We start from the raw sequence: 19035 nt of genomic DNA, 5'->3' as shown, positions 1-19035 counted from the left end.
TTCAAAAGAGCTATCAGACACATTTTACCAGGACACCAAGGTACAAAATTAAGACAGAGATACAGATGTTAAGGATTTGAAGTGAATGTTCAAAGTTTCTACAAATAATCTAAATACACATTAAGAATTATCGGAAGTATGTAAGACATATAAGACATATAAGATATAATAATGTGCTCCGTTAATCGGGAAGATTATCTTCTGTTATTTTCTTTAGTAATTCAGCTTACCAACACCGTTCATTTAAGAACAAAAACAATCTCTTTTAACCGACAACAATAATCAATCAGCTTTGTAAGGCAAGGTACAGGCCAGGCGAGAAAGATTGCATCTGGCAGGCGATTAAAATTAAGCTGCCGCGAAGGGATCAGCTGCTGGGAAGTCAATGTTTTCACCACGGAACGTCCAACGCACACAGCGAGTGCATCCATCTTCGGCTGGCGTTAACACAGAACAAATGAAAACTTCTCCATGCTCTACTAGGAATCAAACCCCCCCCCAGTTCAAAAGGGGATATAATTAATCTGCGTCGAAATGGTTAGAAACGAAAAACATAAATTTGACGGAAAAACGTACTTGAAAACAAGTCCGGTTTACGATGCCTGACGGTGGATTTCCACCACTTTTCCAACGCCAACCCGAGCTTCAAGCAGGTCGGAAAATAGTCAGTGGTGGAGGTTAGCGCGTTGACGCAAAAGGGTAGGTTTGGGACTATTTTTAGAAGAAACAGATCCGTGCCATAAACTACGCGAAGGCCATCGGCCACCGGCCAGACTATAGTGGTTGGGATTCGATTTTCTTCCAAATCTTCGAACCCGATAGTGGCAAAACAGTTGCAATACATTTGCTGAAAAGGTATCCAAACACTGCCCAAAGACTGGAGCAGGGAGGTGGAGCAATTTTGTTAGAGGACAATCCGATTCTGGTTCTGAGATTTGTTTAAATTAATTTTTAAATCCCACACACCAACGATCGGCTGTGTGCTGTGTGTGTATGCAAATATCTTCGAGGTTTGAATTTTTCTTCATTAGCAGTTTTTGGCCAACGATCAAAAAGTGCTATTGCATGGCAGCAGCGTATCGATCGACAATAGTGAACACGTTCGGTAAAGCCAAACACAACCATGCTTTTAATGTCGCGTCATTGCATGTTGTTTTTCGCCGTGGAAGCGTTCCCTCACACCGGCATGGCAATCGCTGACGGCAAACGGTCTGTTAAAGACCCGATTTCTACCGCTCGAAACGTAAACACGGGCCGACTTTTAATTACTGAAACTGCTGACGATTGCAAAAGCGTGTGAAGTACCCAAAAGGAGAATGAGATTTTAACGGTTAGCGCCATTGAAGGAGCAACAATATTGCCAAAGTACAATGGCAAGAAGCTTAAAAACTGTGTGTATTTGAGGTGCGAGTTGCTACGCATTAGGAATGCTATCATAAAGATTTTCCCTTCATCTAGAAGAATATTGTAGTCTGTAGCTAAAAGGCAGATAACGCTCAATTGCAATCATTTCTTCAACAAAAATCAAAGGCAAATCATATTTTTGTCCCCATTTCGTTCCACACAATTGGACGACTGTTCCCAAATAAAACCGAAAAGATACACCAACTATCGTCTTAGTGAGTTTTCATCGCCACTTTCCTACTTCGAGCGCGATTTGCTCGTCCAACGACCTCTATCTCCCGTTCCGGTGCATATTAAGTGCACTGAAATGTTCAGTCGCCCCGTTCCCCGAATACGACAAGAGCTCAATCTCATACAGGGTGCCCATTTTGAGCGTTTGCCTCATTAATTATTGAACATTTCTTCGCGGCGTTGTGTGACGGTACGTCGGACGCAAACGGCCAGAAGGAAGGTGTTGGGCTGGTACCGCCCAACTCGAGATGGGCACTTTTGCGCTGAATTGCAAATGACGGCCTGACTGGCGCGACTAGGATGAAGTCACAACGGAAGATGGGAAGCTGATCGGATCACTCGGAACCGTCTGGATTTGATGCATCGTTAATTCCGCTATCGCAAACGCCCATTAAACATTGAAACTCAAAGATTGCAAACTCAACAAACTGACACCTTCATTCCATCCACCAGGCCATCCATCAAAAATCAGACGACAAATCGCTATTAATGTGCGGCACAAATATCAACTCAAAAGCAATTATTTGATAACAGCTTAACATCTTCCACCAAAAAAAACGAGTTTGCTCTCCAGCCGTCGATGCCGAGTCGGCGAATTCTGATTGGACACAGGCAAAAGCCAAGGGGAGGGAGGAATTATTGCAAAAGATGTTAAAACCAAACAGAAATACAAAACGATTGTATAGCGTTTCGTCACCACTTGATTAGTGGGTCAAAGATGGAAGAGATGAATAAACACACGATTGGCGAGACCGCACACACTCGCATGCCTTTGGACGACACCATTTTGCCAGATACGCAAACGTGTTTGTGTTGCTTTAGCACCGAAAAATGTACTGTTTGCCCTTCCTTTTCATTCGTACTGCAATCGTGACGCATGATGATAGAAGATGGTCTTTTCTTTCTATTTGGTACGCCAGGTTTTGGTACGCTTTCTCTTGGGGACCTTGACATTTGTTCTTGTTTGAATGGTTAATAAAAAGATGCGAAAAAGGGGAAAAAATCGATCGAGAACCAGAGGATTTCTCAATATGCAAAAGTTGACTACAGACTGATTGCTGCTGACGACGGAGCACAGTTTAGTGAATGTTAGACATCGACGAGTTCAAGAGTCGAAATATAAATTGTGTTGTTCGATTAGTTGGTAAGAAAATTGATCATACTTATAAGTTATACCAATCAAACTGTTAATTTTATGTATGCTCTTGGCTGGTTGAAGGTTTATCCTCTTTCTCACAAACATAGCCTATGGATCAACTTCAAGAAATAACTCCAAGACTCTGGAATTACATAAAAGCAGATCCATACAAGATGATACATTGATAGAGCGGAACGAGACAAATCTTTCAGCATGATACAAACTACAATCAACTGTCAGTTCGATATTTGCTTGGATATTGTTTCGCAGATACCATCTTAAAACATAAGCGTTCTAACTTAAGGTATGATTGACCCCGTTCTAAACTTATGAACACAAATTATATGAATACTAATTAGCTTTGTTATTGATTTTTCCCATACACAGAACTGACCTTTCAACTGCGGGTAAAATAAGCCAAAGATAACTAAAAATGGCAGACTAAACCTTTTGAGACTAAACTATTGCTTTGAGTATAAAGATGAAGTTGTTAATTTATTAGAATACGTTTATTTAAAATTTTGTAAGACACGAGAATTTATAAAACAATTCTAGAACCCATCGTATATAACAGTCACTTAATAGTGCACACGATTCTATGTCTAATTTTACTTTTCAATATCAATTGCTTGTTTTTTACTATCAACTGCTGAGATTATCATATTTGCTTACGCTATTGAGTTTATTGCGGTTCATTCTATTATATCTATTATGGAATGCTAACTTCTAAACGTTTTTCTATTATGTTATGTTATGTTTCTACTTGAAAGTTATAGTTTGACCATTCTCGTATTAAGTCCGACCCATTGTTTTCGAGAGGCTTTGTTAAACTAAAAATGTTTTATCTAATTGGAATAATTGGTGCATAATAAACTCACTGAGCTGTCAAAAAATTTCAAAAACCACTTATATCAAACATCGCGTATAACTCAGAAACCACTTGTACAGGCCAGGATCTAGGCTTCAAACAAAAACAAATGACACATCGCACCAGATCAAAGACAATTACGACAAGGCAGACAATAGCAGATGGAGGGCAGATTCAATTACCGACATTCCATGGCGTTTGCTGTTTTCACACGTATGCTTCTATTTCGTTTTGTTTTTTTTTTTTTCCTGAAGCCAAGCGATCGAAACATAAACTACCGATACCGATACCGTTTTTATCGTTGTTTCCAGCACCGTATTGCAAAGCACATCGAGGTGAGATAAAGTGAAGCATGTACAGCCGGCACTTTGGTTCAAAAAGCCGCCTGCTTTTCGTTTTCCGTTTTCTTTTTTGCTCTGCGGTGGTGCTTTTTCCTTTTCACTCTCATGTTTATTAATGGTTCACCTTTTCTTTTCTTCTTCCACTGTCATTCCGGGTGCGTTCGGCTCCATAAACGATTCCATTCATTCCAGCGGAACCGAACCAAATTTGGGCCACAGCAGTCAGGGCACCGGTGTGTATGAGCATTAGATTTGTATTTTATGTTTTGTCTTTAAAACAATTGATTTTACGGCTGAAAGTATCACTCCAGCGTGAGTTTTAAAACATTTTCTAATTTATTATAAAAAAGCCGCGTAAAACTCAATTTACCAAGCAAACTACTCTCCAACGCACCGGAAACTAGACGCATTGTCAAGCATGGTATCGCATGACTCGTTCGCATGATGCCCTTCCTATTCCTTCGCCCTACCAGGCTACGATTCCCATTATGCGGGCTGGGCAACAGCAGAAAAAGGGACCAAATCAACCAGGGACAGGTAAGGAAGCTACGTCGACCAGGACGGAGACAAAAGCAAGGACAGAAGCAAACAGACGACACAGGAATAGAAATTTAACGAAATTTCCATAACGATTCTGTGATTCATCGTCACATAATGGTGTGGTTTTTTTTTGTGCGCGTAGTTGTTTTCGATACGAAATTATTGCTCACAGATGAGCGCAAAAAACAGGTGGGCTTGAATTTTGGTTTTACCCAACGAAGTCGATCGAATGTATCCAGCTTGTCTTTTGCTTTTTGCTTGTCTTGTTTGTCCTGTTTCGCTCAACAACCAACACACGGCATGATGATCATCCGCGATGAAACTTACATTGAGTCCGCACTACGCCAGAGATGGTTTTGTTTAAACCGAAACCGTTTGGAACAGCACCAAAAACACAAAAACACGGTTCAACTCATACACCTGAACAACAAAAAATACAGACGGCTTGAAGCTTCACTTTTACTGCTTGTTCTCCGTCACACTTTGGTAGCACTTCCTCAATATTATTGCCCTCGTTTCCGGCACATTGTTAAGCTGATCGCGAAGCGGAATCTGATCATTTTCCGGCGAAACGCAACTTCCATTCGCTCACTACACGAGGACACGCTTGTTTCACTTCACACAAAAAAAAAACCGATCCGTGGTGCATAAAACCTTACACGTTTGCAAAACACTGCGGCTCACTATAGCGCCCCGGGTTCAATCACAAACTTTTGATCGATTCACACTCAACATCTGGCACTCGGGGCACGATCTGCGCGATGTGAAACGCGGCGGTACAATCACACTCGGTCGACCGTACGAGAACCGTCGGAAACAGCGCAAACAGCCTGAACGACACAGCCACGTTAGCCGGGCATTATGTTACGTTATGCGCCACGACTGTGCGGTGCTATTCAACACGCCGGTCCTCATTCAACTCATCTTGACAAAGCGGCGTTCTCATTCAACGTTCGTTTGCGTCTCACACTAGTAGGCAGCGCGGGAACGGATCGCTCTCACACGCGCTGAGGCGGTGGTCTGGTAGATGAAACACAACAAAACCTTCTCACTCCTATTCGAAACAATTCGCTCATCATAATTTTATACGGAACATTTCAAAAACATATTGTTGCTGGTGTTTTTGAACGAAATAATGTTTATTTGATATTTCTCGTCTAAATAATTCCATTCTTAGAAAACAGTCCCAAACACCGATGAAGTACATTGTTTCACATGTTGCTAGAGCGCTGCCTAAGGCTCACATGATATTGGCTTAGTGTTAGTGAAGTCACGATCAAACTTCAGAGAGGGAAAAATATTCTCTCTCCCTCTCTTATTTTTTTGTTTTGTTTTTTTGTAACAAACATTCAAACCTGGGTAAAGCGTGTGGCAGCGGTTAACATGGAAGTACAAATTCAAATTGCTCGTTAGGTTTCTTCTAATCAACTTATCAATAAGTAACATACGGATTGATGTACGTGTACGTCGTATTGCATGTTTAAATGTAATACGGTACATACAACTTTTTGAACATGTTTATTAAATTGTTGTTTTCATCTCTATCAATGGCTAACAGGTTTTCTAATGTTTTGATAGTGATGATCAGAGAAGGAAATGAACTATGCAACTTTGAAGCATAAACGGTTTTACTCCCAGTTTTAACTTACGCGGAAATTTGAGATACGCGGATTTTCCCGGGTTATAGCTGTTTGCTATAATAGCGTACATCGGGGACTGCCTGTGCTACTAATAGATGCTGGTTCATTAGTTCCTCGAGCGCCACTGCTTAAAATTTGGCAATTTCCTGCGCCCCAGAAAAAAAGAACCGTACGTATCTGTCACCATATTATATTAAAATATTGTGTTTTGATTAACACATTTTATATAATGATTTTTTTTCATATTAACTCATTACATAAATAGGTAGGTACAAAATATTAATCAAAATGGGATGAAAATGGCGGTCCATAATAACTAAAGGGAGTCTTACATTACCACTTGGTGTCGTTTAAAACCAAGCTGGACACTTCAGTTAGACAAGTACATCATTTCCCAAAAAGGGATTTTGAATATAAAAATAAAATCACAATATTGTTGCATATAAAATTTCATACCTTGGGTAGTAATGGATTGAAACAAGAATAGTGTAAAACACAATTCTGCATATATTAGTTATTTTTCTTCTATTTCACATTTTGATTGCGCTCCGACCTTATGTAACTTCATATGAGATACGTTATGTTCGTGCAATAACATTTGTTTCATAACCCAATACAGTAACGAATATCAAGACATTATTACGCGGGCAAAGACATGTCATAAAAATGTCAGTAGCTAGTTTTATGATACGTTTTGTTTTTATTCATATCTCGCTTTGTCGACGCGTACTACAGATATGGATGCTAATCAACAACAACAACGCGAAGTTGTTGATTAAAACAGTAAGCTTAGCGAGCAAAAAGCGAGTATCGATTAATGTGATCCTTGCATCGTACGAAAGAAAGTAAGGACCAAGGGTCCTCTTCTTGTAAGACAACTCGTAATGTAATGAAGCAAACACGCAGAGAGAAATGTTACTATAATCTGTCTACTCAACTGTTTATGGTTGATTTTTTCTACCCTGTGTTCTAATAGCAGTTCTTCGAAGGACGCGAAGGACAAACCCGTGGCAGGGCTATGAAACGGACAGACAAATAGCTCCGGTCGGACGCCAAGGTTATGACACATGCAGGACCAGCTTTTTGGCGCCTGGTAATCGTCCGGAATGTGGAAGCGGATAAATTTTCCCCCAATCTTACCCGACGCTACCCGTGCTCGATATGGTGACCACATGGTTGCGACAACCGCTTGGCTACTGCGGTCAAGTATTCCTGGTGTGTGTCTATGTGCCTGTGCCTTTTATTGACACTCAGAAGCTTGCCCCACACATTAGACACACGCGACTATCCTGCCCGTGCGATGGGCAATGGGGTTGAACGTGGCATCGACTGGCTGTAGGTCAAAGAAAATCGATACGGACAACGACTGCCGTACGATCCATTGCAATTATATCCGTGCTCGTTAAGAAGCTCGAGTGCCGTAAAGAACATACACAACATGTATGCATTTGTATCAAATGATCATCCAAGGATAATTGATCTCTGCCGGGAAGCGTTTAATGTTAGAACTGTAACTGCTTAATGGAACGCACTAGAAGACTCTGTTTTATTTCCTTTTTTTTTTAGAGTACTACAAGCCATAAGTATGAAGATCCATACTATTAGCGTAATCAAACATCGATTATGTAAACCGAATTGATAATACGGCAAAGCCGTTATTTCGGAAAAAATAAAAAATATATAAATCAAATTCCTACACAATTATCCTACACATTTTAGCTTAAACTTTATGTTGTATTAATATTTCATAAACAAATTTTCCAATATTTAACTAAATAACTAATAATTTAACTAAATTTGTAAACCTCTCAAGCCTGATATAATTAACAAACGATCGGAATACACAAGTACCAAACACATATGTGCTGTTCTTTCGCCGTAAATTCGAATTGGCATGTTGTCAAAGCGACACGATGATCCATCCCCACTGGGCAGAGCCCCCAAGGACAAGGACCTTGTCTTTACCGGGGCACGCTCGGTCGTTGGAGGATGGAAATTTGAAGGTTAAAAATTACATAACCTTCACAACAAACGCTGCAAACCGAGCAACAACAAAAAACCCTCCCGAAACCCACCGGGCGGGCGCGGGCACATACGGAGCTGCCGTGTACGTGAAGGAGCCGCCAGGTGGCTCTTGACGGTGCGACCGAAGGGCGCATGTTGCGGGTTTTTTTTTTGGCCGATGTGTTATTGTACGCGTTTTGTGCGGGATTCCGTTTACCTGATGGAACGTTCGTGGTGCATAGTGAAAGATTCAACCGAGGATTGATTCCCTCGATAAACACTCCGAAGCACAACGTCCACGTGGAAAAACTAACGCGCCAGCAAGCACAATATGGGAAAAATTTGTAAAGCACTCGCAACACTTGTACATTTAGATTGAAGAACAAATAATTCACAGCTGAAATTGCACAACAACAACCAAAAAAACCAAAAAAAAAACCTTCAAATCACAATCCAATTTTGTGCATCCGCGAGTACGGTTAGCATGATTCACGACCTACTGTGTGATGTAAACGAAACGGAAGGTACGATAACACCGCCGACGCATACAAACTCGCGCACCTTCCTTTCTGCGGGCTTTTCCAAACGTCAAACGGTGGCGTGTTTTTCTTTTGCTTTTTGGGAAAACATTTCTTGTCTCTCTTCAAAAATAAAGAGGGGAGCCAGGAGACCAAGAAACACAATAGAACAGAATGCTTAAATGAAGCGTTGAAGATATCACACCGTACAAAAATATACAATTTCGTACACAACACACACACACACACTTCTGTAGACACAAAACACACACCTCCAACAAACACACAAACAAACAGCACACGGGTACAACACACAGGAACACTGTTGCTCTCGGGCTGGGGGCGACCGATTCGCTTTCTCTCGGTGCGCTTTTCCAGGCTGGCCCGGTTCTACACACTGCTATTGCATCTTCCCGATGGAGTGCCTGCTGGTACTGCACGATACCGCGCTTGAGCCCTTGCCCTTGTGCACTGTGCTACACTTATGTAACGTGGCTAAAAATTTTCCTCCGACCAGCAAACGCGAAGATGCGACGAATGTTTTGCCACGATCGGGGCATCCGTTTTGTAGATGGAAAACTTACCTATTGCAGTTGGTTGTGAAGATCTTATCGTTGCCCACACATCTGTAAACCATTTCTTCTGCTAGCAAAGAGGAGCACAGGCACAGATGATGTCCGAATCCGTGTGGTCGTGCCTTGGTTTGTTGTTATGAAATTCTAGCAATTTGGAGGAAAACCACTCCAGAGGATGCTATACGTGGTGGTCAGCACCGTTTGGAGTATTGCTATTACGCATTCAACGAGCGAAACAACTCCACAATGTCTTTGTGACCATTTTTGTCCCACTCTCGCTCTCTTCTCTCTCTTTCTCTCTATCTCTCTCTCGCACCCACCGGGAGGAAAACTGTTTGTCTTAATGTGGCGAAGGCGAACGGGGTTGTTCAATTTGCGTTGTAAACATCTATTTCCGATCCGATTTGCCAGGCGCAATAAATCGATAGTTTATTCGCAATAGCACACACGCTTCTTTGTTGGCCGAAAAAAAACCCTTCCAACAGGGTGATACTTTCACGTAACTGTTACGGCAAAATAAACCGAAATGTACACACACATAGACACAAAACCACACACGAACAGTGTGGAGACGCTGGAGAATGATATCCGGCGGGCAGCAATCGGATCAAAACACACTGCAGTCGATAGTGGAAATGGGATGCCGAACGGCCGATATCGAACCGCGTGCGGACAACGCTGCCCCCACTCGCACACCCACTCCAGCAGGTCGGCTTGTTTTGGGGGGTGGAACAGTTTTCACACCGCCCGTGTTGGTGGTGGCCAGCTGTGCACGGCAAACGTTGCTGGCACCAGACACAACCGACACAATCGACCGTCCCGCGCAGGGACACCGCGGGCGCTGCTGCTGTTCCGTTCGCTGCACCGTACTAGTAGTAGCTGACCGGGGACGACGGTTGACGTGGCCGCCATTGCTTAGCTCACCGACTGGAATGAACCCAGACGAGGGTTTGACGTTTTGCGTCCGGCACGAAGAGAACGATTTTTGATTCACGTCTGGCGCTGGGCGCTTTTCCTTTTCTCGGTTTTTCGCGAGTGTTTTTCTCTGCACCGTTTTCAGCTGTCAGTTTTGCCCCCACCCCCTTCTCCAAAAATCAAGTGAGCGCACCATGGAAAATGAGAACGCGCGCGCGAGAACATTCGCATCACGCGCTATAACCGCATCCGTCCCGTTCGAACGCAGTATGCTGAAAGGAGGAAAATCGATGTGTTTTTCCTTATCCCGTGCACTGTTTGATGCGTTTGACAGCTGCCTATTTTCTCTCTCTCTCTCTCTCTCTCTCGGTAGCATCACCGTCGCAACGGGGAAATGATGCTCTCTCGTTTTGCTCTCTCGCACTCTCTAGTCTCGTACATTTGCATACGTGTTTTCCGTTCATTTTGCCCAAATGGTTGTGTCACCTCACGGCTTTGTGCGTGTTTGTGAGCTTGTGTTTTGTTTTGTTTGTTTTTTTTCCTCTCCCTTTGATTGCTTGAGGAAAAGTCATTCCTCACTCTCTGTGACATGTGACTCATTTGTGGAGGTATTGGTTGGTATTAATCAAGAATTGAGTTTTCCGGAAAAAGGGATTACAAAATGACAGTTTAAACGCCTTCTTTCGCGTGAAAGTCCCTAATTCCAAAGAGAATGCTTTCGATAATCAAATGTTTTCCAATAAACGAACTTCTTGTTCTAGAGTGCCTTCGCGTATTGCACTTCTACCAATACCAATCAACCTACCAATACCAATGCAAGCAGTGTTTTACATGTAACAAACCAAACAGCTGATTCGTTGTTTGATGGAAAACGCGCAGAATCGCTTTCCCGCTGTGCTGCCCATAGATAAGATTGGGATGTACAGTGCTGTTTCGAACCGCTTTTCACCGGTCATCTTAGATCTGTGATCCAGTATGCTTTTTAATTTACATAACAAGGTGTATCAAATGCTCCCGACACAATAGCGTCGTTAGGTACAGAAATATTTAATAAGCTTATCAGTGCTTTACAACTACCGAAACTACCGAAAAGCGCCCCCGGCAGCTTGTTTGGCTCGTTGTCTTCCAGAAGACAAATTGGCAATGTCCTTTTGTCGACACTCATCAATCATCATGGGGGTACATGATACTACTGATAAGCTCATCGCGCATCTGCCGGCCGACCGCCATAAGTTCTGACGTTCGTCGACGATACACCGGGGGCCAAATAAAGCTCCACAGTGCTCGTTTCTTTTTTTGTCGCGCGATAACGGGTAATTTACAAGATTCCGCACACTAATTAAATACCTTTCGAAATTCGCCAACAACCGATTGCTTACAGCTGAAAACCCCTGTGACGTACGTCTACTATTGCGGACGGGAAAACTAATTGCGGTCTGTGGGATAACATGTGTCGCCTCTGTATCCAATCGACTGCGCTTATATGGCTGCGCAATCGCTATATTTTACACCACGGAGCACCGACAGCCAATCCACTTCGATTATGATTGATGTCTGCAAAACGGAACAGTGTCCATGTTGTGTGTATGGCTCTATTTCTGGCAATGTGTTGTTTATTGCTTCCAAATTGCGTTTCCAGCCAGGTAGCACTAGTCACACGATGTTCATACCCATCAATTGCACACGGATCTGTTCTATAAAAATGGACAAACTAGCAAAATTGTTACATTCTTGCTCAGGCACTACTTTAGATAAGTCAGCGCCGCGTGGCTGACAGGATGATATATAATTGCACCTGTCAGCTGGCTCATCTCCTACCGATGGGTTAGGATTGAGTTCTTCCATTATCTTGCCACAGTGTATCTTGCCAGTGCAAAGATTGACCCCCTTAATTTTAAGTTCTGTAAAGATTGAGTAGCAGCAGCCCCTCGTTATCAGCCGACCATCTCTTGTACCTCAACTGCCCAACGGAGTGTGGACACCAAAGCTAACAAACCGAGCAGCTCTTGTGCGAATGACAGTCAGCACCAGCACCACACTTGGCAAATTAGTTTTCCGCCTTATCAGAGACCCTCGCCATAAAGGTACATGTCACCATACTAAAGCACCAACATTTATCTAGTCCATGCACTCACAGGCGCAACAAGTGCTATTACGGTACGCAGCGGGTTGAAATAGTAAATGGTATTACACAAAATTGACACTGATCCACATACGTCGACGATTTACAAGTGGCCGTTGAGCGCACTACACATCTGCACACAGGGCGTGTGACTGCCGGGAGGATCTCGTGACGTCCGGTGTGATCAGTTGTCTAGAAGCAATCAAAATGGGTTCGGATTTGGTACGTTTATGACACACTTTGATTGGTTTTTCGTTTCAAGACTCTCGAGTGCATTAGAGCCTAAGCTCGATGTGGAGGGCTTTAACAATGGCCAGTCGTTTTACGCAAGGTGCACAATTATTTCACAATTACCTTAACAATTACTACTTAACCAAGAGTTGTGCCAATTTCAATAAAGAACAATTAATGTACTTTTTTTTACTTTACACACTGTGTACATTCCCATCGCGTTGTAATTTAGTCTTTCAAACTTTAAAATTCTGCTCCTCACTCTGTAGCTGTGATTGGATTCGTATTAAGCACTGCGGCAACACTACCCCATAAAACACGCAACGTAGAATATGCTTAAACTTACCAAAAATTCTTCTAATTTGCGGTAAATCACACAGCACACAAGGCCACCACAGTTCGGTTGGACAATCGCAACAACCTCGACCAGTTCGGGACGAAACCGTCCCGGGGAACGATGAGTGCACGACTGAACGTGGCCAGCATAGACGAGCGCCACTACCTTCGGTGGCCAAGAACTCGAAAGCTTAATCAAACAAAAACCACTAGGCTACCGTAACTACGTTCAAAAGCTGGTCACGGTACGCCCGGACACCCGTGCCAGGTAAGGGTCGATTCATTTTTTCTGTCTAGTATTATCATTTTAATTAGGTATCCGGTTGTCATTGACACACACTCCCGCTGTGTGGCCGTCAACGGGCATGAGGATATCCTCAGGAAACGACATTGAGTTGAATTGAAATTTCAACCTCCAAACTACGTCCAATTTGATGGTTCTGTGTTGTGCTGAAGGAAGCAGAAGTATTCGTTATCACACAAATGACCAAATTGCAGGTGATAAAAGGTTATCTTATAACACGAGATGAGTCCGATAAACAAATTAAAAACGTATGTAGATCGGTATATTACATTGCTTGAGGAAAGGCTGTAACGGTAACAGATCGAGTAGCGCTGAGCTCCTGGAATTTTATATAATAATTGTAGACCCGTGCCTGACGTCATGTTCATGAAAATGGTCTTCATAACTTTTTTGGTATCGAAAGATATTAACAAGAATATGTAACAGATTTGGATAACAATTCAGCATCCTTCAACACGAGCTCGCTTCCTTTAGGAGTTGTGAGAGAAATTTGTTTCGTTATTTTTCCACCAAATTTATTGCTCAATGTTCGATGACCACATATTATATCATCCTTTCTAGTAAAAAACAACAAAATCGATTCTACGCTCTAAGATCAGAATAAATTGCAAGCAACAGAAAGTTGTAACGGCTATTTTAAATAAACCCGAGTAGAACTGAACCCGGATGCATAACCCATATAGAGGCAAGAAGCTTTCGTTAGTCACCACCGTAGCGCTTCGGCGTTAAGGAGAAATTTCAAAATCTGTGAAAATAACACAACACAGTTCGCTGTTATCAATCCGCCCAGCCAACCTAACGATTCGATCGTAAATTTGATTAGATAATTTTAATTCACTTTACAATGTATGCAAATAGGGAGCATCTTTACACAATGTTTATTACTAATGAAAGAAAAGGAACGGAATCTAACATGTAAATTAAAGCCAATTCACTTTTTGTTACGCTGCCTTAACAATAATCTTTCCCAATGTTTCTTTTTTCGTGATACGATTGTCTACGTTCGGATCATTGTTGCCTGCCACCGGGTGCACGGCAAGTGAAACCCGATGTTTCAGCATTTTCATACACAACACACGCATACGCAAGCTACCTCACAATGCACACGCTGTTTTATCTAGCAAAACGTGACGCAACATTACATTTTACTTATATACACAATTACATTTACGATTTTCTTTAGTATTCCCTACTAATTGCTAAGTGCTACAGTGCAATTTGCAATGCGCGGCTCGATCATGCACATACACACACACACACACACTCATTTGCCTTTCCTAACCTAAGAATTGTGATTTTGTATGACAGGTTCCGTAAAAACGGGAACACATTCTGCTTTTGCTATCCCTCAATTATCAGCTTACAACGAGAAAGACCGTTAGCCATATACATCCTTACCAGATGCTTTTGAGATCGCTAACCTTTCTCACGGCTTTTTACTTGTTTTAGATTGTTTTCTGTTTCAAATCGGTTTATGTAGAGGTGCTTATTTGTTTGATATTTGACCGGATTTTTACTTAAAACGGGGACATCTCTTCTCGAAGAGAAACGCAAATACATTCATAGTAATTCTACCTTCTATGTAGTACGACGACATTGAACCACCGATTTCTTCCACGATGTTGTCTGCCTCTTGAACAAAACATACGTAAAGGGGAGCACAAATTCTACTGATAAAATGTTTTAAAGTGCATTGAAGTTTTCAACGTTAAAAACGATTCCAAAACCTGCGTATTATTCTTTGTTAATTTCGCAGAAAAATTATAAACCTAATACCATACGGGTCTGGAAACTAACAATTAACTCTATTTGCGTAATTGAACGTACGTTTAAATTAATCGTATAGCGAACTTATGCGCCCGTGCGCCATAAGCTTTGCTACGTATGTAAAACCACATTTTAACGCCAATGTGTCTCATTGCCTTTTCCCATATTTCTCTGTAAGCATAATTTCATAAAACCGAGCTTACCATCTAACTATACAGGTAGTTAGAGGAAAATAGTAGTCATCAACACTCGCAACACACACGGTGATTGCAAAAAACAGCTGATGCAAATCAGCGATGATTCGTCTTAACACACAAACACACGAGTCGCGATTGTTCTTATCCGAAGTGTTAAGAAACCGTAGATCGTGAGACGCTCGACACATCTCAACCAAAACACAAAAACAGAATCAAGCTTTCTAGCAGAACTTCCAACGGTGGCCACACTCGTTGCACATGACGAAAGTGGTCATAGGTTCGTCAGCGCTTCTCGTCTGCAGCTGGTTGTACGTGCAGTTGCGCTTCTTGCACTTGCCACACTTGAGCAGATCGGTCTTGGTGCCCTGCACCGTTGCCAACTGTGCATCGTTGATCGCCTCCTTCACGAAACGATCGCGCAAATGCTTCATCTCATCGCTCGCCATCTCCTCCGAGGTCATTTTGGCAAGCCGCTGGGCAGTGATAGCGCCGCTTATGAAGTTTGCCCGTAGACTCGGATTCTTCGGATCCTTTAGGTTAGCGACGCGCGATCTAACACGGTTCTTGTAGCGCATGTCCGTATTTTTGAACTCGACAAAAATGGCCTCCTCCAGCTCTTCACCGAGCTCTTCCGGTGACTGACAGCCCTCCGGCGGTTCACCATCGACGCGCAGCGCGTTCGCCAACATTTCACGACACTTCAACCTCACCGCATCGGTCGTATTGCTGCTGGACTGCGACGACATACCGCCGGAGGGAGGTGCTTTCGATTTACTTTCCTTCTCTCGATCGTAGTCCTTCTTGTTGCCACCAACACCGCCAGCTCCACCGCTTCCACTGTTTGCTTTCTCACCATTAGCTCCACCGCCCCCTGTACCAGTGCTGCCACCGTCGGACGATTTGCTGCTCGATTTGCTCGATGATTTGCCGGACGACTTGGACGAATCCTTCGCACCGTCTTTCGAAGGTGGCGTACCGGCGAGAAAACGTTTCCAGCTCTTGATAAGCGATTTGGCCAAGCTGATCACTTCATCGTCCTTGCTGCACTTACGCAACTCGTTCACCGTCATGCCGATGCGCGTTTTCGTCAGTATATCCAGATCAATATTTAACCGTTGCAGCTCGCGCAACAAATCAAGCGCTTGCTCTTGGCCCTAAAATAGAACATGCAGAAGAATGTGAGTATTAAGGTGTGGAAAATCTACATCAAATATGGACTTAGACAAATGGAAAAACTGCACAACATGCGCCTGTCTAATGCCTCACATATGCATGCATCCACAGACCCCATTCGTGAAAAACCGCATGTTTTCTTTTCGATTCACCCTACTGCACTTGGATGCGCTTCTCGTTGCACATCTGTATGCGTGTATCTTGGGTTGTTTGGGTGTTGTTTTGTTTTGGATGCAAAACCGGTTACTCTCATATTCGCTCTTTTCAAGAGCTGCATTCGGTGAGCGTTGTTCTCAATTTTCATGGCAAGTGCGTGCGCGCGCGCGTTTTCGTGCCGGTTTCCGAAGAGACCATTCCCTTCGCCCAGCCAATGCAATACAAACAGAGTTGGCCCGCGCGATGGGCTTCACTACCAAGAGCGATGCTATGATGCTCCTCTCAATTGCAAACCACGGTGACCAAATTTACACACAGCCTCCTTTATATGCGAGGCATTTTAGCACCGCAGCACATACACACTTGCCGACAATGCCGCACACTACGATCAGAATCGATTGGAACTTTATACAGGGGGGGGACAAAAAAAACAACTCAGCTTCAATCGACGAGAGTCGCGAGGTTTGCCTCGCTAAACACCACGGGACATATTTTTCGCGCGCGCACTCGTATAGTGCAGAACAAAAACACACGTCTCATCGTACATCGTTGTGCAGGCGACCGAAAAGGCAGTGTGTGGGTTTTAGGAGAAACATCTCGCCCCTAAGTTTTGACAAAGATTACGCAAAAACGAAACGTGGAAACTACTGGGCGCACGTTATCGCAAAGGTCCACAAAAAAACAACAACATAAGGGACTAAACAAGGAAACAACCCCCTAACGCAGCTATAATACTTTTCCAGGAACAGCATGTAACACACAGAGATATGTATATTTTTTGCGAACATTTACACAAGGGTGTATTTGCCAGTAACAGTATTATTTTAGAATTAAAAAAACGACACAACTGCCAAAGCCTTCGAAGCAGAACGCCCCGGGGGAATAAAACTGGATAGAACTGAGTCGTAAGCACAAAAAAACACTTCCATTAGCTGTATCGGTACTGCGCTTCGCCGTCCTCTCATTCCTTTGCATCATCATCTCAGTGAGCCATGGAAATCATTTTACATATCAACCAACTGAGCGGGAAATGAGATGCACACCCAAGAGGGGTGCACCATGGTTATTATTTCCATCATGATGCTCATTCCACAACAGGATAATACGCTTTGGTGTTCAAAATGCACCATATGACTGCTGAACCAGAAGTGCAAAAGAATTACAGCAGCAACTCCGGGCGCCCTACGGGAATAGAATAAGACATTTCTTTTGCCCTCCCTTTCCTCCGAAAAGGTAAACACCCACTCTTACCGATCCATCCGACTGGGAAGTCATTTTGCCCAGCTTTTTCTGAATGCGAAACACCTCTTCCTCGACGTTCATCTTTTCGCCAGCACCACCGGTATTAAGGCAATTCGCTATCCAATCGGAAGAATCGCAGAATCTACCAAGCACAAGATGCCGCACGTTCTGTGTTTGCTCCTGGTTCTCTAACCCAAGCTCGGAACCCACGCCTAAACGATGGCTTTGACAATGCTGCTGCAGGATCGAAACACTTGATTTTTGCACTGTTCGCAAATACGCTTCACGAAGATGTGTGATAGATTACACTAGAATTTGTCTTTGCGAGAGAAAAACGCGGTTTTCGGTGTCCCGGGCGGAGTAAAACGTTGTCGCTGTGTGAAAAAGCTACAGAAAACAACGAAGGATGGATAACGCAAGGTTGGATCATTGCTGTTAAGCTTGTGGGAAGCCATATTGAATTGAGCTTTGACAGCTAGCACAAGGAAGGCTGGTGGCATTTCGAAACATTTTAAAGGGATGGGGTCTCCTCATTGCAAGACAAAAAATACTTTCAAGAGCTTTTTTAAACTTTGATGCTAAATCAACGAACGCAGTAATAGTAGTAGCAGTAATTATAGTTAGTAACCGATGTTCAGATTTAAGTTAAAGCAAGCGCGATAAATGGTTGAACCTTTTATTAATATACCTTCGCCATCCGAATGGCCCAACGTACATGTGAACAAGTGAAATTGTTCTCTTTTTCTTTCTTTATCAGCACAAACACCTTTTAGAGGTCTAGGCCTGTCATTTCTTTAGCTGTATTTACCCGTAGCCAGATAATCAATTCTGCGTACTGAGGATTGATCCGGGTGGGATTTTGGTCCGGTCCTATCGTGTCTAAATCGGCGATGCTGCTAATACAACACCGGTCCGCCCTTGTAAAATTGTTCGCTGTAGCTGTATAAACAACGTGAAATTGCTTTCGTAGTAATCACTTTTTCATCTTTCTTACGATAGTATAATTAATTAATGTTTAAAGTTTGTACGTACACTTCTAACGTAATTCTTGTTGACAATTGCAACGTTGTCATCATACGGACCAACCGTCAATCACGTATAAGACAGTTGCGAAATAATGTTATTTATATTTTATGTCGAATGATTTGTAAATTAATGAAAACTAATCGTACATTATATTTATAACCGTACTGCGTGTTTTTGTCCTCCTTTCAGCAGAGTCCGTCAGTTGTCAGTAAACTTATCGTGTAGCTTTCATTCAGCTGTCAAACCGAGAAAATCACTTTTCGCCATTTGTCAACAAAGTTCGAATTGCCTTAGCCTGCCATCGTGC

The 19035-nt window shown here is 42.8% G+C and overlaps 2 protein-coding genes across 7 annotated transcripts in view; both read right to left on the bottom strand.

Annotated features, from left to right (window-relative positions):
* The window catches only part of LOC128304269 (sodium/hydrogen exchanger 3), a 48077-nt gene extending 42839 nt beyond the window's left edge, over positions 1 to 5238 (bottom strand). The window contains exon 1 of the mRNA XM_053041430.1: positions 4850 to 5238. The gene's annotated coding sequence lies outside the window, so the exon portion shown is untranslated. The remainder of the gene's footprint in view (positions 1 to 4849) is intronic.
* An 8784-nt stretch (positions 5239 to 14022) lies between these two features.
* Positions 14023 to 18071, bottom strand: LOC128301425 (transcription elongation factor S-II). Of its 6 annotated transcripts, none has more exons than XM_053037893.1 (3): positions 17712 to 18071; positions 15961 to 16285; positions 14023 to 15915 (listed from the first exon to the last, which is right to left on the bottom strand). In XM_053037893.1, the coding sequence occupies exons 1-3, from the start codon at positions 17781 to 17783 to the stop codon at positions 15353 to 15355; spliced, it is 960 nt and encodes a 319-aa protein (XP_052893853.1). In that variant the 5' UTR covers positions 17784 to 18071; the 3' UTR covers positions 14023 to 15352. The 6 variants fall into 6 exon arrangements, with proteins under 6 accessions (XP_052893853.1, XP_052893854.1, XP_052893855.1 ...); XM_053037894.1 differs by having other exon boundaries at positions 16000 to 16285; XM_053037895.1 differs by having other exon boundaries at positions 16021 to 16285.
* Between the last annotated feature and the right edge of the window lie 964 nt (positions 18072 to 19035).

Source organism: Anopheles moucheti, chromosome 3 (assembly GCF_943734755.1).
Source record: "Anopheles moucheti chromosome 3, idAnoMoucSN_F20_07, whole genome shotgun sequence".
NCBI lineage: Eukaryota > Metazoa > Arthropoda > Insecta > Diptera > Culicidae > Anopheles > Anopheles moucheti.
Note: the sequence above shows the minus strand (reverse complement) of the source record. Positions and strands in the feature narration are given on the sequence as shown.

Bases quoted from the DNA above. Each gene is read 5' to 3' on its own strand.
- LOC128301425 (XM_053037891.1), bottom strand. From the start codon at position 17,783: ATGAACGTCGAGGAAGAGGTGTTTCGCATTCAGAAAAAGCTGGGCAAA. The intron at 16,286-17,711 runs GTAAGAGTGGGT...GTTCTATTTTAG, and splicing joins CTTCCCAGTCGGATGGATCG to GGCCAAGAGCAAGCGCTTGA.